Raw genomic sequence first — 22,020 nt, forward strand, 5'->3', positions numbered from 1 at the left:
TTCTGTTATCACTGGCTTCAACAGGGTTCTGGACAAAAGGAGCAAGGTAACAACAAAGGGAGGGGTAGCTGGTTCCACCTGAGCTTTTCCAAGGCACAAGCATGGCTCAGTGCCAGGAAACTGCCCAGCTCCAGCAAATCCAAGGGAAGGAGGATGATACCACAGGTGAATTCTCAAAGGCACTGAGCCTCAGGCTCATTCCTGCTCTCTGCCTCCAAGTAATACAATTGGGAAAAACAGTACCCTGTGTTGCTCCAGGTTTGTCTTTCTCAAGCATTACACTGCAACGCCCTCCTTCACATCCCCAATTGCCCACTTCCTCCTACCCCATCCAAAGCCCTCAGATTCATACACAAGTGCCTCATCAGAGATGGGAATCAATTAAATCCTGGATTTTCCAGCCTGTTTTGAGAAGAACTGTTGTCTTATGGACGAGCTAATGGAATTCTTAGCTTCCAGTCTGACAGAAGCAGCAGAAACACGGGGTGACACAAGGATACTTCTGTGTAAATCAACATCATAAGACATAAGCAAGCAGAAAAAATGAAGACTGAGGGCCAAACTCACATTTGATGAGTCAAAGGAACATACAATAGGATTTACAAACTGTTCTCTTAAGGCTTGCCTACAGTGCCTTCCTCTGACTTCCTTCAGAACTGTAAAAGACAACTCACACAGCACAGAATTAAAGAAAACTTCAAAACTGTGAGCCTAACCCACATACTTAATGCCTTCCTTGAAGGAAACGTGTGCCTGCTCCAAAGAATGGAATGAAATGACTCTGCTGGTATTATCACATAGGCAATAATTTCAATTTTTCAGCACTAAGCAGATGTACTTACTATTAGAAACATACTTGAATGCTCAAAAATCTGCTAGCTGTATTAGAGAAAGAAGCAAATACTGTAATTCCTGCATTCAACAGTTCCTGATCTTGGGATCAGCCAAGATAAGGAACACTCTCAGAATTAGTATGAATCCAGGAAAGCAGAAATTCAAAGTGCTGTAGCTACCCCAAATTTGTTCCCCCTGTTTCCTTCTGTAACATGGATGACTGAATGTGATGCTCACAGGAAGAGCAGGATTTTATATAGGAGCTAATGTAGAATAACTGCTATTCCACAATGACTGCTCCAGGGTCCTCCCTGTTCAGACATGGCTTAGTCTTGTACCTAAAACTGATGCAGATAACCACTCCCTACTGAGAGAGGCCACAGGAGACTAAAGTCTACTTGTACTCAAGGTTCACATACTTCTGTAGGAAAAGGTGCCTTCTTAGGGTGTGAACACAGTAAAAGAGATCAGAAAATAGGCATCTGTGGAAAAAAAAAAAAAGACAAAAGGATGACAGTAATGAGAGAACATGTTTATTAATTGAATCCCTATTTCCCAATATAAGCCTACGCAATGAGAAACCCCTGGAGCTTTCATGAGATGTGCATGCTAGGTGGCTTTGCCAGCTCAGGACTGAGTACATTGAGGAACACATTTTGGCAGGCCTGTTCCATGTGCGGTTAAATCTCTCCAGCTAAGTCTGGAAGAGGCTGGAAATACACTTTTTATACAACAAAAGCAGCATGAAAAGTCAGACTGTTACTTCTATTTTTCCCTTTTTATCCTTTAAGTACCATCCTTCTTTAAATGCACTGCTAGTTTCATTTCTAGTCCCTACATGCTGAGGACTTTGCAAGTTTTAAAATGACACTGGTAACACAACAATATTTTCAGGTTCTTAAGACCATAGCGTTAATACAGCTGCTTAAGTTATTAAATAAATTTTTTAAAATTGAACAAGCAATCATACCTTCTAAAAAAAAGCTTAAAAAGCTTATAATTTACCTGAGTGCACTGCAGAGAGAGCACCTGACTAGGGCAGCTTCTATGGCATGAAAAGATCTCTTACTAGCTTTTAGTATCAAAGAGAAAGTGGGTCTGCTCTGCATGCTGAATAGGAAGGTGACTGTAACTGACATTCCACATTATTTCCACAGCTGCCTGTTTCCCTTTTCATAACTGAATGAAGAATGCATTGTTTTGAAAACCATTTTAAGACTTTGATTTCCCATTACACTTGCTGGATGATGGAGCCATAAATACAAACCGCGTGAAATTCACTGGTGATGTGATAAGTGCTGAGTGGTCGAACCACAGGAATGAGACCAAAACTTAGAATGGCTATTAAAAACAGCTGTGGATGAACCGTATCTGGGATCATGCGATATCCTTGAGCTGGAATTTGCAATCCCTAGAAGCTGGGCATCTAGTTATAATTCAGGTCTTGGAAAACACTACCCCTTCCCACTGCTCCTTGTTGAAAATGTGTATTTTTTTTAAAGGACTTAACTTCAAGGATGAAAGTGCAGGACATTAACAGTGAAAATCCACCTTTCATGGACAGGACTGGTGTAAAAAAACATTGCTACGTAAGAAAATCTCTGCCTCCAAAGGCCTGGAATTCTAACAGATAAAGCAGAAGTATGGTTACACACTCCTATTATTTCCTCCACACACTAGGGCGTGTGGAACAGCACAAATTTCTGTCAGTCGAGATTAAACAGAATAGCATCAGAAAAGGGACAGTGAAAAGCTTCTATCATTGACTTAAACAGCTCTTTGTCAGGCAGCAAGGGCAAGCAGCGGTGAGGGTCCTGGGTTAAGTTTGTGGCTCTGTGAGTAGCAGGTCGTCTAGTGCTATGGCTTACAGTTTTGCAGCACTTCCGAGTGACCTGCAGGCTGAGACTGAGAACATCAAGCTTGCCCCTGCTGGCAAGGCTGGTCCTGTTCCCAACGTGGTCAGTATAAGGATACAAAGCACAAACCCAGCAGCGGCTAGCAGAGGCGGGGTTTCGTGAGTCCTCCAGGAGCAGCGGGAGGGAGAGGAGGTCGGCCTCCCCCGCCCCAGGCCCCGCTCCTGAGGGGGTTCTGTCACCGCGGCCCCGCACTACCTCTCCCACACACACCTGCGAGCCTGGGGGCGCCCAGCAGGGCCGCGACCAGGGTCTGTTCCTGGCTGGCTGCAAACAGGGCAGCCGCCACCGCCCCTCAGGCTAAGGGAGGCCCTGGGGAGGCCGTGCCCCCGGCCAGGCCTAGGCCACCGCCTCCCCCGCCTCGCCCTCCATCGATAGCTCTGCGCGTCGCAGCGCAGGCCTTCGCCGGGCCTCGCGTCTCCCTCCGGCCCCGGATGAGCCCTCCTTGTCCCCTCCCTTCCCGCCCATCGATGCCTCGGCGCTCGCCCCGCCCTCCGCCGTCACGCCACCGCTCCCGGGCAGTTGGGACGCCGAGCGGGTGGGAGCGCGGCAGGCCGTGGCCTCCCACCGCCGGGGACACGCACCCCTACCTCAGCGCGGAGGTGAGGCCCGGCCGCCCGCCTGGGGGCGGTGGGGCGGGGCGGGACGGGGCGGGGGCCCCGGCGGCCGGCGCGAGACCTAAGCCCCACCCCTTTCCCGCGCGCCCCCCGACCCGGCCGCGCGGGGGCCCGGGCCCGGCGTGTGCTGCCGCCCCGCGCCTGCGCAGGGCCCAGCGGGGCGGCGGGCAGCGCCGGGCCCGGGCCTGTCCCCCCCGCCCCCGCTGCCGGCTTCTCCCTCCCGAGCGGAGGCGCGAGCGGGCCGCGGGCCTGCGGGGCCCCGGGCGGGTGCCGCATGCGGGGCTGTGGAGGGGCCGGGCCGCGCGTGGGGCCAAGCCGCGCCGCCGGCCTGACGCCGCTGCCCGGTTTCTTTCAGGAAGCCGCGAGGGACGATGCCGGTGCCGCGCCGTTCGTCCCCGCGCTTCGTCACTGCCAGGCGGCCGCGCCGCTGCTGAAGCCGGGAGCGAGCGCTGACCCGCCGCCAGCGGCCGGCCATGGCGGCCGGCTGCCCGCCGCCCTTCGGCGACCCGGGCGAAATGCGAGAGGGGTTCCTGTGCCCCCTCTGCCTGAAGGACCTCCAGTCGTTCTACCAGCTTCAGGCGCACTACGAAGAAGAGCACTCGAGTGAGGACAGAGACGTCAGAGGACAGCTCAAAAGTAAGAGGCATGACAGTGGTGCTAACGCGTTCGTTTTCGCCGTGTAAAATTCCCCCGTGGCGGAAGCCGCTTGTGCTGCCTGTACTCTGAGTTATAGCACAGAATCGTTCAGCCTGGAAAAAGACCTTTAAGATCATCGACCCCAACCCTTAACCCAGCACTGCCAAGCCCACCGCTAACCCGTGTCCCCAAGTGCCACCTCAGCATGTCTTGTAAATCCCTCCCGGGATGGGGCCCCCGCCACCCCCTGAGCAGCCTGTGCCAGTGCTTGACAGCCCGCTCGGTGAAGAAATTTTTCCCAACATCCAACCTAAGCCTCCCCTAGCGCAACTTGAGGCCATTTCCTCTTGTTACTTGAAAGAAGCGACCGACTCGTACCTTGCTACAACCTCCTTTCAGGTAGTTGTAGAGAATTGTCTCACTTGTCTTAAGAATACTAAAATACTAGTTGATGTGCATTGCCAAGTGGGGTACAGAGTTCTGTTTTTCTATATGCCATCTTAGGCCAAGGCATAATTGTTATGTTATTGCCAATACTTTCAACAAGTAAATTCCAAATCAGGCACTTAAACAGTCATCACTCTTCAAGTATCTGATTTTATGCATGAATTTTATTACTGGTCTGCTGGGGTTTTTGTTTGTGTGTTTTTTTTCTGATGACTCTTGATTTACACAGTAACCCAGATGAATTCCCGATCATTACTTGAAGACCTTACAGGATATGGTGAATTTCTGGTACTTGCCAGGTACCAATTCATTAATCCCTGGTTTTTGACAGTAGATAAAGCCGTTGTTGCAGTTAAAGTTAAGGAATGTGGTTGGTGGGAAGAGGTGGAAAAGAGTGTGGGTGGTGGAGCTGGCTGTAGATGCTGGGAGTGTCCCAGGGTTGTGCTTTGGATTACCAACTGTTGCTGCTGTTTGAAAAATCCCTTTGAGTTCTGTTTAACTAAAATATTTTTTTTTACTTCTCTTGTGTACACAGTGTCATTATATTGAGAGAAAAATACGCAAAACCTGGTGATAAGTCTGTTCCCTGCAAAAATCTTTCTGGTTTTATTATATTAGAGATAGCAGCCTGGCAGTCTTGAATTTTTACCCTCACCCCCTTTTTTTTCTCCCCTCACATTGGTGATTATTATTTCAAAAGTCTTTTCTCAGTGAAAAGTTTGTTTTTAACAAGCCTATCATAGGGGTAGCACAGTTGAATATTTAATGAATCTTTAAGTTGCTTTCCATCGTCTAGCTACTTCTTGGCTCTTAGCACTGTGCTCTTCTTGGACAGTGAAGGTAGATTGGTCAGTACTGCAGTCATGTTCTCATCATGCGTAGATACAGTGATGTAATAGCTGCATCATGAAATGCTTCCATGGAGCACTTAAACCACAACAACAGTATGGTTTTCATTGCGATTAGAGAAAACAGCAACTTAAGCCTGGTAACTTTTCCCAGGTGCTTCTTTTATTTAATACAAAACACCTGCATTTTGATTTTGGTCTAGTGTTACTTTAATCTAAAATAGTGTACTGTGGCTTCTCAGGCTTTCACATGTGTTCTTGTGTAAAGGATGTTGGTTTCATCTGCTCGCTTTCTGTCCTAGTTGTTCATGTTAAGGTCTATCCAGTGAAGTCCCTTCTAGAAGAAAGGCCAGCAGAATCATCTATTTAAATTACTTGTTTTAGGGACTCGTGTTCAAACTGTGGCTCACAAGTGGTTGCGCAACTTTGTGCTGAACTCTTGACTATCCTAATTGTGGAATTCTAGAAATGCTTACAAATCACCTTATTACTTCAGTTGAGTCATGCCGAGGTGGTTAAATTTGACTTCATGGTAAACGAGACCGTGAAATTTCGCTTGAAAAGCTTCTGTGTCTGCAGCAAAGCCCTGAGGCATCCCTACTTCCTTTTTTGAGTATGTCAGACTTTCAAAGTCTCGAGTGCATCTACATTTTCGATGTAGGTGGTGTAAAATCCACTTAAGAAACTTCAGTGTCTAAGCTGTCCAGTATGGCAGATGGGGAGGGGGGAAGGTAATCCTCTTTCTTAAATGGTGTTGCAGTGCTGGCAGAGCCCTTGCCAACTTGACACAGTTGGGTTGAGCAGTGCACTTTATATCACTGAGTGTCATTTTGGGAGGTAGCATGACATCAGCAGCTGAAAAACAGCTAGGAATTACTATGTTGGCATGAGGAGCCTGCTGGCACAGCCCTAGTGGCTGAAGCGCAGAGGGGGCAGACTCTGGTAAGGTCAAGGTGGAAATTCCAGTGCTTCAGACAATAAATAAGAAAATTAGAAATACGAGAGGACATGCTAACTCATGGTTCCCAGCAGCTTGTAAGAAGGCTTGATGTATAAAAGATCCAGTTCAAGGAGGTACTGAGTGTGTTTGGAAAAGGACCACCCTCAACTTCTGCTAGTATTCAGACAGGAACATAGCTGCAAGGGCAATAAAAGCTCTGAAGTTTGAAGTTCCTGATGTTTATATTTTTTTGGCCCAGGAGACTGCCCTCCTCTCACTAGCATTCATATGAGGTGATGCAGTGGGCTGTTTGGTACTCTTGAAATTATTCAGGTGTACAAGCACACTGAAATTTGTAGTTTGAGCAACAAGACAAAGAAAGTGCTGAACATCCTTGAGTTGTGAAAAAATCATTGGGACTTGAGAGAATGAAGATGGTGTCTATATGATGTCCCAGAATGCTGTGAAATGGGTCCCATAGTTGCTAGGACAGCTTACCGTTCTACGGTGAAGTCCCTGAATGGAGTGTCTAAAACTACTTTGTCATTAGGACCTTGGTGCTACTACTTTATGACAGATAAGAAAGAGCATTTTGTGCCATCTGTGATTCTCTGAACCCTGTTCTGGTTCTAAACAGAACATGCCGAGGAGAAACTTGTTATCAAGGAGAAAGGCTTGTGCTAAAAGATGAGGAATAATCCATACTGGTTTCATATGACAAATATTCAGTGACTACATGCCACGTTTGATAACTTGAGTTTAACTTTTTCAGATCTAGTTCAGAAGGCCAAAAGAGCAAAGAAGAAATTGCTGAAACAAGAAGGAGATGACAGAACTGATTCTGGATCTCAGGAACGATACGAGTCATTCAGCTATGGTGGAGTAGATCCATACATGTGGGAGCCCCAGGAAGTAGGTAGGAGAGCTAGAAGGTGATACACAGTGGGGTTAACTTTTCTTTTAATCTTAATTGGGTACGTGCTACAGTATTGCTGAAGTTGCATGGAATTGTGTCTGCATTGCATTTGATTTGCTGTAGCATGGAGTTATGGTTTGCATGTTGATTTTGTGCAGCCCACCTACGTTGTCTGTGGGATGGGGAAAATGCAGGTAATGGGGTGGGGGGGGGGGGGGTAGAGGAAGTATACAGTCAGTACCCCAGCAAACTTTGAGAACAGGATAGCTGTTAGTCACTTTACTGTGCCTGAGCCATTGAGGCCTGGTGGTGGATATGTATTTACCCCTGTGCATCCAGCTTTGTTGAAATGTTCTGCAACCACCTTGTGGCTTTTTACAAAACAGATAATCCACTAATTAATTATTATGCTATAGTTATAAAAAATCTCCAGCTTTTGGGCTACACTTAAAGTAGCTGTTAGTTTACCTGCCTGACAGAAAGCTTGTCCATCAATTTTAAACTTTCAGCTTTTTCCCTGGATTTGAGATGTAGATCATCTTTCATTAAGAAGAGGTTTAATTTTTTTTAAAAAAGGGGGGGCAAACCCCCACCCCACCCCTCTGAATATAAATCTACATTTGTAGAATTTGAAGGATAAGTCGACTTGAGCTTGTAATTATAAATACTGCTACTGGAAATTGCCTCCTACTATTACTGGAATGTCACATTTTCATGGGGAGGAAGCAGCACTATCTCTGCTAGTAAAGTGTTCCCTGTGCTGCTGACAGGCTAGGACTTAGTCCTTTGGATCTGCGGAGTCTGGTAATTACACTTTTGACTTTAATTATTTCGGCAGCAATCATAGTATAAATATTAGCTAAGAATAAATTTTGGCAGTGAACTAGCAGAAGGTTTCTGAATATTAGAGAAATGAGAACTGTTTTCTGATCAGAGTGGAGCAGGTGAACCTTACAGGTTTTAGAGTAGGATTTGGTGGGTTTGTGAAAGAGACTGTGTGATGTCTCCGAAGCAGTGGTGGAATTCAGTTACCCAGAGGGGCCCTTTCATTCCTGTGAATTCAGCTTTGGAGTTTTTTTTGTTATTTCACTAGTATGAGGAAGTGAGATTCTTACAATTACATAGGTAGTATTAAAAAGCAACATCTGATTTTGTGTTCTACCACTCGGAATAAAGATACTTTTTTGCATTACTATTAAAAAAAAAATATTTTTTCTGTAAATTTGATTTTTTTTTAAATACCTCACTCATCTGACTAGGAAAAGGATCAAAACTGAAACTTGAAACCAACATTGTAGAGTATGAATTGTACATTTCTTAAAAAGATGCTAATATTGTTCCTTTGTATAGTTGGTGATCAGTTATCTGTATATCTGAACTGTCATCAAGGATTTGATTCAGAACCTCTGAAGGTGGAAGGATGATCAGAATTCTTAAAGAGAAATTGCTGTTGCATAGGCCTCCATTAATCATTGGACCTGCTTCTTCCCTTAGTTCAACATTGTAGCCAGGAAACTAGAGGGAGTTGGTTTTGAGACTACTACTAGTTGATAATAGCTTGCCAAACGTAACTGAGGGCTGAAGAGGGGGGAAAAAAAATCTGTTGCAGATGTTCTCTGTAACATAGTGCTTGTTTTCTGTAGTAGAAATAAAACACTGTTTATTGCTAGCCTGGAGATTAGGCTTTAACCTGCATGTTTTATTTAGAGCAGCACTGTGAAAATGCAGGTTTCTAATCTGTCTTTAAAATTAGATTAGAACATGAGAAATAGATGTGAACAGAAGAGACAGCTCTCTTTCAAGAGGCATTTAAATCCGTACAGAACACCTGGGTCACTGTGCAAACTTTCTGCTATCTCTCCAGGTGCTATGAGAAGCCATCTTTCTGATTTCAAGAAACACCGAGCAGCCAGGATTGATCACTATGTAGTTGAAGTCAATAAGTTAATAATCAGGTTAGAAAAGGTAAATCTGCTGGTTTTTAATATTCTACCCTTCTGAATGCTTCCTAGATGAAAAAAAAATCATATTTTAGTATGAAGTGTGCCCATTTATCTGCCAGTGCACTTTATAAGAAATACTGAACTATGACTCTCCTCACGCATAACTGTTTTCCTTTTCTATCCTTGAGTGCTGTGCTTGGTCTGACCCTGTACTGTGGATATGATTTCTGTTTCTATGCACTGTTTTCAAGCTGAAGATGCTACTTCCACATGCTTCAAGAACCATCTGTTTTCCTGTATGTTTTCTCCATCTTTTACTTTACTAAATTTCTCTCTAATGTTTTTGTCATGATTCTTCCAGCTCCTTATTCTTCAAAATCTGCCAATGATATACTTACTTTTTGGCTCAGATGCAGTAATGTTGGATGCTGGAATGATTATGTCAAAAATGCCCTGATTTGTACAGGTTTGGCATGCATTGTTTAGCACTACTTGTGTGAATATGGCATTAGAAATAAGATAGTTGCAGGAATCTGGTGTAAAACAGGCTGAGACTCCTATCTCCTAAAAGTGTCAGGTTTCTTTTTCTTGTTGGGCTGGGTTGTGTTGGGGTTTTTTTCTTGCAAAAGTACAGTTTTCTTGAATGAATTGTTTATCATCTTCTAGCTTACATCGTTTGACAGAGCAAACACTGAGTCAGCTAAAATAAGAGGTTGGTATGAACTTACCTCAGACTCTTTGCTTCTGTAGTTTAACCAGCTGAGGAATTAATTGAATGAATATCTTATCTTGTGCGTATTCCCTCCCCTCTTGCTTGGTCACAGCTATAGAGAAGTCTGTTGTGCCTTGGGTCAGTGATCAGGATGTTCCGTTCTGCCCAGACTGTGGCAATAAGTTCAGTATTCGAAACAGACGGCACCACTGCCGCCTTTGTGGATCGATTATGTGCAAGAAGTGCATGGAACTTGTCAGTCTTCCTTTGGCAAGTAAGTACAGTGTGTGGTGTTAATTCCTCCTTTCCTTAGCTCACTCAGGGTGCTAACTGCATCCTGGCTTGTTGCCATCAGGAAAAAAGCTGCTGGTAATATTCTGCCTTTGCAGAAAACTTGGCCCTTAATGTATCATTGTTTCATGCAGACACTTGTCAGTGAAACAGAGTAAGAAGAATGATGTCTCCATTCTTTGTCTCTGTTCCTCGTTCATCTTTGGAAGTGTTACATAACACTGAAAGAGTTACTAGAAGTAGTAGTATATACTAGTAGTAAATGTATTTAATATTTAGTGTCTTATCCTACTGAGTACCATAACTATGAAGTATTAACTTCAGGAATTTTAAGTGCCAAGGTTCTTGACATGTAAGATTACTGTGGCTATTTCCAGTCTTGCCCATGGTTGTCCAAATGCTGACATTAAGGAAATTCATCCACAAGCCTTGAAGAAGCCCTTCAAACTTCATTTTCTTCATCTAGTGCATTGGAGAGGACACAATTCTCCAAGAGAATGACATTAACTGTGCTTTTTTGAGCATTCAAGCATAAAACATGGACAACATTAATGTACCTTTTCTTCCACATGCTATCCTATATGCAAGCTTCAGCATGAGAAAGCTTCTAGGCGTAAGTAGAGTAGGTGGTTCTCAGCAGTCTGCTCTCTAGGTGCTTTTAGAATGGAGCAGGATTTACAGTGAAGACCCAAATTCTCACTTGCAGTCTTGGTTGTCATTGGTTCCTTGCATGTCTTTCATGGTTTTCTAATTTACCTGAGTATCAAGTTTCTGTTAAAGCACAATTCATTTGTGTTGGTAAAATCTGTCGGCTTCTCCAATCACTGTAAAATTACCTGTGTATAATTTTTAGGCAAACTCACTAGTGCCAGCAAAGAGGCCTTGGGTTCTCATACTAGCCCGAACTCCTCACCTAATAGTGTCCATGGTTCCCGCCGTGGCAGCATTAGCAGCATAAGCAGTGTGAGCTCAGTTCTGGATGAGAAGGATGATGACCGTATCCGTTGTTGTCGGCACTGCAAAGATACCTTGTTGAAAAGAGAACAACAGATGGATGAGAAAGAATACACTCCGGAGATTGTGAAACTCTATGAGGTAAGTCAAACTCTTTGCTGCTGTGATCCTCAGTGTATCTATCTGCAGTTGTCATTACCTGGTTTTCGGCTTGTTACCTCATGTCCAAGCTCTTATTTTATGATTTAATACTCGCTTTCAAAAGTGAGTTCAGAAATGCTTTATTGGGTGTTTATGCCACCTAACAAGGGTGTATTGGAAATTGTGGAGCCAGTTAACCATATAGTATTTATATCCCATGATAACTCAAATGTTGTTTTAAGATACATCTTCATTCTAATTGTCTGGAACTAATAGTTCTGAGATGCCTTTCTTAAAATTTGAGCTATGTCAGTTGGGATTCCACAGAACAGTCCTTGTTTAAACCAATGACATGCTGTGTGCTTTGTTGATGGGCTGCACTGGAACTACAGGATTCAATGTCAGCACTGTTGTCCTCACACTGATGGCAAGTGCTTTTTTGAACCATCTGTATCAATCGACAGCATATGGCCGGAACAGTGTGTTCAAATATGCTTCGAAAGCAGGTACTGACAATAGTCAGGTATCTTTTCAGTAAAGTCTGCACACACCCCAGGTTAATATTAATGGGAGTTTCTGCTGGTGCACTTTATGAAGAGGTTTAAGGCTAGAAGTTGCCCAAGTCATCCATTAAAACAGCTTCTGGATTCAAAATTCACCTTGCAGGCGTACAGGGAGACTTCCTTTGTTCCTGCCCATGCCATCTGTGTTCTGAGGCTAACTGGAGGGTCATGTCATCCTCAATAGTTAAATGGCTTTCACCACAGTCAACTTTGAATGTGCACAGGCAGCATGAAAGGTTTATGTCGGCACGTTATTGCATTAGTTTTATTAACATAAGTTACTTACACATTTTGTTTTAAACAAGAAACTCCGACTCTGCATGGAGAAAGTTGACCAGAAGGCACGAGAATACATAAGGATGGCAGAATCACTAAAGTAAGCTCCATTTGCTGTTGTTATTTATGAATATATGTATTTTTCCTCCCCAAAAGCATGGGAAGGACTAAAGAAATGGCATGCTAAGGCTGCAGGAGTATGTAAATTGTAAGAAAAAGCAGTGTTAGGTTATCTGTTGTCTTTTGGATGCTCTTCAAACAAAGTAGTATTTAATTAATTATTAATGGTCACATTGCATACAGAGAAGTCCAATTTATTTTTTTAAAGTCAATTTCCGGTGAGGCGCCACTGTCATACTCTGACATGTCATGTTTGCAAAAAGGAAGTACAATTCTTGTTGTGTAAATAAGCCTCTTTGAACTGTTGAAGTAAGATACTGCTGCCTTCAGCTGCATGGTATGGCTTCCAGGTAGTGCCAGCAGCAAATGCTTCTCACCTGTTCTTGTGTAAAGCGAGCCACCTTCACCTGACAGTTGTTCCTGAATCTGGCTGGCCTGCCCTGTGCTGCAGTGTATAAGCAGCATTCACGTATTGTGCTTCTGTGCATAGTTTCTTGTGGTACTGTTCTCTCATTGGGGTAACTTAAACCTCTCCAGCTATATCTGCAGGAGGTTGTCATCTTATACTTCTGGCTTGTACAGTAGAGGAGTATAGACATTGGTCTTAGACTATGAAGGACGTTCATTTGGGATGTTAAAGTTCATAAATTCTTCTGTACCTGTCTTTTAGATCGGGTGGTATAGTAAAATTAGGCTGTCGTTCATCATAACAAAACCATTTTTGTAAAAACACACCTGCCAAAAGGAAGAAACAAGTATAGAAGGTGAAAACCTAGTTAGGCTGCTCCTGGTTTTTGTCAATTCTTCATGAGTTGGTGTTATGTGGCTTGACAACTGAGAAGAGTAAAAATATTAATGTCCTTGGATAATGGAAGCACATGTCAGACTTCTTACTGATGAAATTAAAGATTTCTGATCAGGACTGAGTCTCAGAAACTTGGATCATATGGATAGTGGCATTGCTTTTGAGAGAGTGATCCTTGTCTTTTGTATTTGTGATACAAAAGGAAAGGAAGTCTAAAAACTGCCGAAAAGTCTTTCCCAGTAAATCATAATTTGTTTCATCAATAAATGTGATATTCTAGTAAAGTGCATGTAATTAATTGTGTCCCCATGTGGACGGTCAGTTACTACTAGCATCTTAAATGCTTTACCTATGTGGGGTTGCAGGCTTTTGCTTTCTGACAAATGCTAGTAGAGATAACTATTTTACTTCAATGGTATAGTTAGTTCCTCAGTCAGTCTGTTTTTTCCATACCCAGTTGCCTGGAAAAAAACCACAAAATAGATGCATTTGCTAAATGTGTGTATATTTTAGATGTTACTGGTAGAGACGCCTTCCTGTGTTAAAATACAGTTTCTCCTATAATAGTAAATAATAACGCAATCATAAATAAAATTCTCTTCTGTGGAATGTTCATGTTCACAAGATGATTGTCATTTTCCACTTCTGTCACAAAGAAAGTTTTTAAACACAACGAGCTAGAAATAAAATCATTCAGCCCCTTTAGTGTTAGCTGTTCTTACCATTGTTGAATCTTGGTCGTCTTGGGATAATTTTTAGTGTTATATATATTGTTAGCTGGGTGCATGTCTTACAATAAAATTGTATTTATTTCTTAGTGCTGGGGAGACAACCTACAATCTTGAGCACGCTAATGACTTGAGGGTGGAGATTCAAAAAGTATACGAATTTATAGATGCCTTAAGGTAAAAGATCTCTCTCTTCACCCCCCAGCATGTGTCTGTCTCCCTCTGTTAGGACTTCTCTGTAGTTTTTCTCAACTGTTGGTGTCTGTGCTGGTGTAGCACATACCTGTTTATTCACATGGATAATCAATTTGTCTGCCCAGTTGTAAAGAGCATGTGAAGAGGTCGCTTCTGTTCCTGTGCACCATCAATTTCTACTTCCCTTTCCAGCCTTAAAAACCATGCATATGCATTCCTCTGCAGTGGAAATAACTAAGCACTGAGGAAACAAATAGCAGCACAATTTGGGGTTTGTTTTGTTTTTAATTAAAAAAAAAAAGTACTAGTGGAAAATGTTATAACCTGTAATACCCAGAATGGTTTGGTCCCGTATTGTCGCTCTCCCTTCTGCTGCATTTTTGCTGGCCCTTGATTTTGAACTGACAAAGCTGTATGTTTGTTTTGGTTCAGTAAGAAGATTTTGAATCTAGGCTTGCATGAAGATCCCCAACCTCATCCTAAAACACTACAACTTCAGAGAATGATAAGATACTCAGCTACACTTTTTGTTCAGGTAAATGGAGCTTATGTTATGAGCTGTATGTGTGTTTTGTACAGTGTTCTCTTCTTGGCCAGACATCCCTGTGGTTTGAAACTGTTTTGACAGCAGGTTTAGTTCTATACATTTTCTGTAGTTCCCCTAATGAGTTATGGTAGCCTTAAATGAGCTGGAATACAGATGGCGTAGTCTGAGCAGCATTGAGTATAGGGACCTAAGAAAATGTGTGAATCTTGTCCTTGTCTCTTGCTGAGATGTGAACCTAGTCTGCAGTGCAGTTATGACAGCAAAGACGTGCTCAGAGTTGCAGCAGTGACTGCAGCATAGAAGTAGCCTTTATTTGTTTGTGGGGTGTTCTGTTGGTACCTCTCCTTTCAAGTACTGAATGCCTGCAAGCAACAGTGTGAATATTTCACGTTTTGCCAGGAAAAACTGCTTGGCCTAATGTCCCTGCCAACCAAAGATCAGTATGAAGAACTGAAAAAGAGAAGACTGCATACGGTAAGACAGGTTAAGATCTGTTACATCTTGCATCAGGGCCTCCTTCAAGGGCCTGGTAGCTGCATGTGTATGAGTAGTTGCCTTGAACATTGGATTCCAGTTTTTCATTTTTTATGCAGATCATTCCATACCCTTTTTCAGGGATTCATGTAACTGTCATTGTGTTCTGTCCAGAACTAAGTAGGTGTGTACTGAGCAGCTGAATACTTACAGAAAGCAGCAGTGACTTGGCTGCCCATGCTGTTTCTGCTGTAGTGCATGCAGAGCAAGCCCTAAACAAAAGTATGTTAGTTCATGTGGATTTTCAAATTGTTTTCTGGAGTTCATTTGCACAAGTAGAATTTGGAGATTTCTATTAGTGGTGGAAAAGGACACACTGGAATAAGAATACCTCTTCAGAGAGAGAGAGGTTTTTTCAGTTAGGAGGGAAGATGACAACTGTAAACTAAACCAGCTTTATCTTGAGGTAGAAATTAAGAAATACGAGTTGTTGCACTCCAAAAGCTAATGGTATCGGTGACCTTTAACACTGTTGTTCTATTACAGATGTCTGCTGTAGTCAGATGTGATACGGTTCCTGTCCGAATTAATCTAGACCACTCTTTGCACAGTGGCACTAGGCATTTTTTTGTTCTATATAAAGCACTGTCACTGCTCCTACTTGCTCTCAAGTTTGTAGAGGCAGATGCCATGGGATTTCAATCAGTATCATCAGAAACAAACTGAAGGGAAGCGCTTGGGTAGTAATACGAAAATAAGCATTTTCTGCAAAGCAGGCAAAAATGCAGCTGATCCCTTTAGTGACGGCCAGTAATGTCTAAGATCAGCTAACTTCTTGTACCTATGGATTCTTAGAACAGATGTTTTTCAGGCTCATGGTGTTTTCTTTACTACATTTTTTGTTGTTGTTTTAGGTGGCTCTTGAAACACAGGGAAAACAAGAGGAAAAGCAGAAAGACTTTATCTCCAGAGCTGCCATTAATGGTGATGCAACTCACCTTAAAAAGGGAACAGTGAGAAAATCTGAAGGCTGGTTACCTACATCTAGTGTATCAAGGGAGAGTGAGATAGCGGACCCCCTCCTCCAGCAGATTGACAATATCACGTCTTTTATTAAGCAAGCAAAGGCAGCTAATAGGATAGATGAGATCCATATGTTGCAAGAGAACCTGAGGCAGCTTCAGGATGAATATGATCAGCAACAGACTCTGAAAGCTATCGAGCTTTCTAAAAAACAGGCAGAAGAGGAAGAGATGCAGAGGGAGGAACTTCAGGTCCTTCGTGAAAAAGAGTGGGAAAGAGAACACCAGAAGTTCATGTCTCGGCACTCAAGGACATGCTCCTTAGACTTCAGAGAAGTCAAGCAGCATCAACATGAAGTTGCAAAAGAGGACTGGAACTTGACAGCACATGCATTGGATTTGGATATTACTCAGAGCAAAGGGGACCCATGTTCTGAAACTCCTGCTGTTGAGCAGCTGCCAGCTACAGAGCACTTGACCTTCACACTCAAACCCCAGAATGTCCCACAGCGTGGCAAAGAGCAAGACCAGACAGCCTGTCTAAACCCATTTGAAGATGAAGCAGATACCCCTCAGTTACAGGATGATTCTACTAACCCATTTGTCAAAGAGACTCCTCCAATGGCTTCTTTCTCTGACACAGCTCTGCAGAGTGATAAAAAAGAATATAATCCATTTGAAAATGAAGAGGATGAACAAACAAATGGAGCACCTGGCAGTGCTTCAAATCCTTTTGAAGAGAATGAAAATCCATTTCAAAAGCCTGGGGGCAGTTGGAATTCTGGGAATCCATTTGAAGAGGGATCTTCCACCAATCCCTTTGAAGTGGAGGATGGCAATGAGATCTCTGGAGAGGAGGCTATAGAGGAAGAGCTGCTTCTCCAACAGATAGATAATATCAAAGCTTATATATTTGATGCCAAACATAGTGGACGAATGGATGAGGTGGAGGTACTGACAGAGAACTTAAAGGAACTGAAGCACACATTAGCAAAGCAGAAGAAATCCAACTGCTGAAGCAGCAATAGGGCTGTGTAATAATTAAGTCTGCTGTTAAGTATGGGAAGGTAGAACAGATACTTATAAACAGGAGTACAGATCACAAGAGGGAATTCTGAGAATCTTGACTTTTATGCACTTTCAGTTAGGCATTTCCACTACTACTTGGTCTTGAAGAAAGAATTATTGAGGTATGCTGCTGGTCTCAAACACTTGTACTAAGAAATTTTAAAATAACTCATTACAACATCATTTTAATGCTAACTCGTCCTATTGCGTGCTTATTCTGGTTACAGTGGTTAGGGAACTATGATTTGGAAATGTTTGCAATGTTGGTTTGTCATCTTTTCCCCCATTCTGTTGTAGTATTGACATTTCAAGTGGGGCTTTGACTAAAGAAACAAGATCTTTTCTAAAACTTCCACATCCTCTGATAATGGCACAGTGCAGTGTTACAGGCTAGTGCAATTGCCTAATGGTGTTAGGAGAAAGTGCTGTTAAAAGGCTGCTGTGATTCTTTGAGGTGCAGGATGTACAAGCTTGCAGATCAATTTTGTGCAATGCCAATACATAAATGGGATCTTAAGGCTGAGAACTTTATAACTGATCTTAATATAGTAACTTTTTAATGAGTTTATAAAAATTCCCAAGTAAAATTTGGATCAACTTTACTTTTCCATTTGCTCTGAGCACAAACTATCATGTAGTAGAGCACACTGTGCTGGCTTCAGAGATCTGCTTGTGAGGGAACAAGTGTCTACTCAGTTCCAGGGAAAAAAGCATCAGGCTAGCACCATTTCACACTATAATATAAAGGGTGACCCTCCAATTCCTAATGATTTTATGGAATGTGTTACAGATTCCTTTAAATTCTCTGGGTGACAGAATGATCATGTTTATTTGTGAGACTGGAACCCTTTCTTTGTAGCATTCAAGAAACAAAAGTCTTGTTTACAATGGAGAGCTGAAGTGCCACTGAACTGGAATTGTGTGAAAGCTGGAAGACAAAGTCTGTGGCTGCAGTAGTGCCAAACAGCAATTCTCTTTCATATTTGATGCCCCTCAGAAGTTGTTGGGAGAAGCAGGCATGTCTGTCTTAAATAAGAAGCTCCACACTGGAGTAATCTTGTGGATCCTGTGGTCTGGGGGAAGACTAGTGATGGATGGCCAGCACCTGTGGTGCAGGAGGGCTTAGAGCTGGGCTTCTGCAGATTGGTGGCAGAAATGTAGGATAACTTTAGGGTTAGGTCTGACTGTGCCTGCAAAAATCAGAGCCTGAGCTCTGATTTTTATCTTTGAAAGGCAGAGGTCCATCATCAGACGTGTTTGAAAGGGTGGTGGGGAGGGTTTAGTCTAAAGGGCATGTTTATTTTAAGATGAAATAGAGTAATATCAGGCAGATCACGCTGTATAGCACAGTAACAGTGGGCTTACTCAGAAGTGTAAACTTTTTTGGAACAGGACATGTCTTTTTAATATGTATTAGCATAGCTGTAGCCTAAGCATTGCATATTTTAGAGACACATAATTACACAACCTAAAGAGCAGAAACTCTCTTAATAGTTTTATTTTGCTGTAAGTAAGTGTAGCTGGGGACTTGTGGAACTGTTTTAGAAAAACAAACCACTTATATCTTCACTTAATAGCACTAGTAACTGTTCAAAATAACTGAAAGCAGCCAGTTAAGGACAACTGACTTTCTTCTTACTATAGCCTACCTCTGAAGTTAAAAGGTGTGGAACACATTGTGTTAAGACCATGAAATTTTTATACTGAGATGTTTTATTGACTCCTTGAGTATTATTTTGCACCAAGCAAAATGAAGAAGAGCATTCCGAAAGGTTGTAAACTAACGAAACACATGCAGTGTGCCACCAGATTTATGAAGGCAGCAAAAAAGAAATGTTGAGATAGCTGAAGATAAGCCCTGGAATTGTTTAACAGAAATAGTACAAGGTAGTTATTTAAGGCAGACTTGTTTGCTAGCCAAGAGGATTGCTCCCTGCACTGTAACACAAAGGTTTTTTTTGGTATCAACATGAAAAACATGGTTTTGGCAGCTTCAGCTTTCACATTTAAAAAGTGGGTTTTCCCCTTGTTAGAGCTGTCCTGCCTTGTTTGTATTTTCAGTCTAATACACTAATAATTGAAGTATCCTTATTGTACACAGTAATGTATTTTTACAAGCAGATAACAGACTAGCATACCTCATGATCTTTGCCAGTGTTAAATGTGCCAGACTATAGACATCCGATACTGAAGTCATCTCCAAAGTGAAGACCTTACGCCTAGTATCTGGACTGCCGTGAGGCTCACAAAGGCACAACAGAACGAAGACATCTTAACCATAAAGCTCAATAACTAGGATTGACTTTTGTTAAAATTGCATGCACTACTCTGTATGGAAACTTTGTAAACAGAGATGAAATAAAACATGTTTATTTTGTGCTGCTTGTCCTTGACCGTTTTTACAGGATGCTTTCACATGAATCACTGTGCAGTTTTGTATTCAACTGTTAGCTTGGAAGTGCTGAAACACAGTTCTACAGTAATCTGCATATGTAAGCCTGACTTAAAGGTATGTGCAATTACCAAATTGCAAGAAATACAGTACAACCTGTCACGTGTTTATATACTGTTATTGGTACCATGTAATTGTTTTGTGGGGCCGAAGCTACAATGATTCAGAAGGTTTTTTGACCACATGCAGAGAGCAGGAGTGTTTGAGGTGTTAAGAGGAAGTATATAGCAGCACTGGACTTTGAAGCATAATGGACTCGCTGGCTAGAATTTGCTGGAAGTTGATAAATCTAGGCACAGTTTGCCTTTTTGTGGCTTTAAGGGAAAAAAAAAAAAAAAAAAGGAAGACCATTCAGGAAATTGTCTTACGAGTAGCTTTTTTTTTCTTGAAGGAGAATAAAGGTAATCGTGAGGCATATCTTTTAAATGCTAACTTAAGTGTTCTTCAGTGCTGGTAACTCTCTGCCTTGATCAGTGCTGCTCAGAGCTGCACTATCAGCTGCAGAAGTTCTGTCTTGTTAATGAGACTTCCAAGTGTTTGAGTGGTAACTAAAAAAATTAAGAAAATTCAGGCTTTAGTTTGAACCTGGAGTGGCATTATCATTTGGCAGTCTTCAGGTGGTACAAGATGGAAATCAGCAGAAATGTTTTTACACCACTTTCTACAAATTGTGGAATTCTGGACTGCTTCTAAGATTAACTTTGGCAACCATGATCTTGGTTTTGCCACAACCTTATACATGCTGGCATGAGTAGGAAGGAAATAGGGCTCTGGTCATTCTGTCTTTCCTCGTTCTGTTTTCTTTCTACGCAGTGTTGACTGTAATGCTTTGTAAAACTGGTGCCAAAAAACCTGGGTTTTTAACTTAGTTTATTTTTCACTTCAATTATTCTAGTTGTAGCTGTAAGAAAACTTGAGACAAGGTTGTCTGTACTATATGAACCTGCTTGTTCCCATTTCCAAGAGCTGTTAGCTCTTGTTTCTCATTGAAGTACCTTGATCATCCAGCCCTGAGGAAAAACAACTGCATAACTTGAGACGTCAGGCTGATGCTTCATTTTTTGTAGCAGCTTTGTATTTTCCCCTCATCTCTTTGGGCAGTGGCACAAAAGCAGGGCAGGGGACTTGGCCTTCAATTTCACACATGCATTCTCGCAGATGATACTTCCTGGGCCCAAAAGTTGCTGGATGTGACAGTTTTTTTCTTTCCCTTTCCTCTTTTTCAAGCGTTTCTCTGGAAAAGAGATCCATTTGTTGCCATCAGAAGCCTGGACAGCATTATTTCCTCTCCCCTCTCTGGACCCAGGCTACCAGAAAGATGGAGTGACAGTTCCTAGCTCCTGTCAGGTTTGGCTGGGAGGAGCAGCGTTTCTGTGTACTTGAAAAAAGCTTGCAGGGATGGTGTGTGACGCATGCGAGGCTGTACGTTAACCCAAGCGCTACTTACTTGCTTTTCCCCAAGATTTTCCTAATGTGCTCGGTTATCTCTTTGCTGGTTTTATCCTCCACGTCGACCAGGACTTGTTCTCCGCTCTCTGCCAGGGAAGATTCGCAGCGGAGCGTCAGGCGGTGCCCGCTGCCCCCTCGGTTCCGCACCGGCCGCCGGCGCGCGCCCCTCCGCCGCGGCGAACGAGCCAGGGCGCGCGCGGCCCGGGGGCAGCGGGCCCCGAGGCGAGCGCGAGGGGCCGCCCCGCGCCTGGGGGTCCGGCACGCGGAACCGGCGCGCGGGGGGAGGGGCCCGGGGCGCAGGCGCCGGCCGCACCTACCCAGGTAGAAGCGGAGGAAGGGCGAGGGGGTCATGTTCCTGAGCAGCAGGATCTGCACCCAGGGGTTCCTGTACTGGATCTGGGGGACGCTGAAGAACACGAACCTCCTGGGAAGGGGAGGAGAAACAGGCGAGCGCGAGCCGCGGCGTCTCCGAGGGCGGCGCCACCCCCCGCGCTCCCGCCGGCTCACCTCGCCCCCGCGCTCCGCTCCCCCGCCGTGTTGTAGTTCACGGTCATCACCTTCACCGAGCTCTTGAAGACGATGTCGCCCTGGCTGAGGTACTGCAGCGTCCGCCGGATGGGGAACCGGCCCTTCATCAGCATGGCGGCTGCGGGGCCACGCGCGGCTGCCTGCCGGCCGGAAGCAGCGGGAAGCACCGCCCCGCGCGCGCACCGCGGTTTCCCCCCGGCGGGGGCGGGGCGGGGCGGGGCGCTGCCTCACGCGCCGTGCGCAAGTGGCGCCCAGGCCCCGCGGGGGCGCGCGGCGCCGGATCCCGGCCGCAGCCGGCCCCGAGCGCGCGCTTCGGGAGGCGAGGCGGCGGGCGCGGGGGCGTCGAGGCCGGGACAGGCGGGCGCGGGGGCGTCGAGGCCGGGACAGGCGGGCGCGGGGGCGTCGAGGCCGGGACAGGCGGGCGCGGCGCCCGGAGCGAGCAGTGCCGCTCGGCAGCAACCGCGGGAAGCGGCGGACAGGGAGATGACCCGGGCGCGGCGGGGGCCGAGCTCCGCTTCTGTTGCTGCCGTTTGTAGTAACGGCATGCCTTGATGCAAATTACATTTATGAGACATGCTGTTAGCAAGGGGTATTTTTTGTT

General features: G+C 44.1%; 2 protein-coding genes across 7 annotated transcripts; one reads left to right on the plus strand and one right to left on the minus strand.

Moving 5' to 3' along the window:
• Window positions 1-3,191: 3,191 nt before the first annotated feature.
• Window positions 3,192-19,368, plus strand: RBSN (rabenosyn, RAB effector). 2 transcript variants are annotated; one of them, XM_055707874.1, is made up of 12 exons: window positions 3,192-3,349; window positions 3,720-4,000; window positions 7,008-7,151; window positions 9,016-9,116; window positions 9,761-9,806; window positions 9,919-10,080; window positions 10,951-11,192; window positions 12,061-12,131; window positions 13,775-13,861; window positions 14,312-14,414; window positions 14,826-14,900; window positions 15,815-19,368. In XM_055707874.1, the coding sequence occupies exons 2-12, from the start codon at window positions 3,838-3,840 to the stop codon at window positions 16,937-16,939; spliced, it is 2,319 nt and encodes a 772-aa protein (XP_055563849.1). In that variant the 5' UTR covers window positions 3,192-3,349; window positions 3,720-3,837; the 3' UTR covers window positions 16,940-19,368. The 2 variants fall into 2 exon arrangements, with proteins under 2 accessions (XP_055563849.1, XP_027667439.2); XM_027811638.2 differs by lacking the exon at window positions 3,192-3,349 and having other exon boundaries at window positions 3,523-4,000.
• On the minus strand, window positions 10,527-21,589 carry MRPS25 (mitochondrial ribosomal protein S25). 5 transcript variants are annotated; one of them, XR_008731824.1, is made up of 6 exons: window positions 21,399-21,589; window positions 21,209-21,315; window positions 20,890-20,977; window positions 20,438-20,676; window positions 11,011-11,125; window positions 10,527-10,853 (listed from the first exon to the last, which is right to left on the minus strand). XR_008731824.1 is itself a non-coding variant. In XM_055707877.1 (5 exons), exons 1-4 carry the CDS (start codon window positions 21,530-21,532, stop codon window positions 20,484-20,486), a joined length of 522 nt encoding a protein of 173 aa, XP_055563852.1. In that variant the 5' UTR covers window positions 21,533-21,589; the 3' UTR covers window positions 12,330-12,886; window positions 20,438-20,483. The 5 variants fall into 5 exon arrangements, 2 of the variants coding, with proteins under 2 accessions (XP_055563852.1, XP_055563851.1); XR_008731823.1 differs by having other exon boundaries at window positions 10,527-10,868; XR_008731825.1 differs by lacking the exons at window positions 10,527-10,853; window positions 11,011-11,125 and adding exons at window positions 12,330-12,886; window positions 13,306-13,417.
• Between the last annotated feature and the right edge of the window lie 431 nt (window positions 21,590-22,020).

Source organism: Falco cherrug, chromosome 4, assembly GCF_023634085.1.
Source record: "Falco cherrug isolate bFalChe1 chromosome 4, bFalChe1.pri, whole genome shotgun sequence".
NCBI lineage: Eukaryota > Metazoa > Chordata > Aves > Falconiformes > Falconidae > Falco > Falco cherrug.

What these genes read in the sequence shown, in the direction of transcription:
- RBSN (XM_055707874.1), top strand. Translation starts at nt 3,838, where the DNA reads ATGGCGGCCGGCTGCCCGCCGCCCTTCGGCGACCCGGGCGAAATGCGA. An exon ending in TGTCAGTCTTCCTTTGGCAA is followed by an intron (nt 10,081 to 10,950) that starts GTAAGTACAGTG and finishes TATAATTTTTAG; the next exon opens with GCAAACTCACTAGTGCCAGC. An exon ending in CAGCTACACTTTTTGTTCAG is followed by an intron (nt 14,415 to 14,825) that starts GTAAATGGAGCT and finishes ACGTTTTGCCAG; the next exon opens with GAAAAACTGCTTGGCCTAAT.
- MRPS25 (XM_055707877.1), bottom strand. Translation starts at nt 21,532, where the DNA reads ATGCTGATGAAGGGCCGGTTCCCCATCCGGCGGACGCTGCAGTACCTC. An exon ending in CTTCCTCCGCTTCTACCTGG is followed by an intron (nt 20,978 to 21,208) that starts GTAGGTGCGGCC and finishes CTTCCCTGGCAG; the next exon opens with AGAGCGGAGAACAAGTCCTG. An exon ending in AAAATCTTGGGGAAAAGCAA is followed by an intron (nt 20,677 to 20,889) that starts GTAAGTAGCGCT and finishes TCTCTTTTCCAG; the next exon opens with AGAAACGCTTGAAAAAGAGG.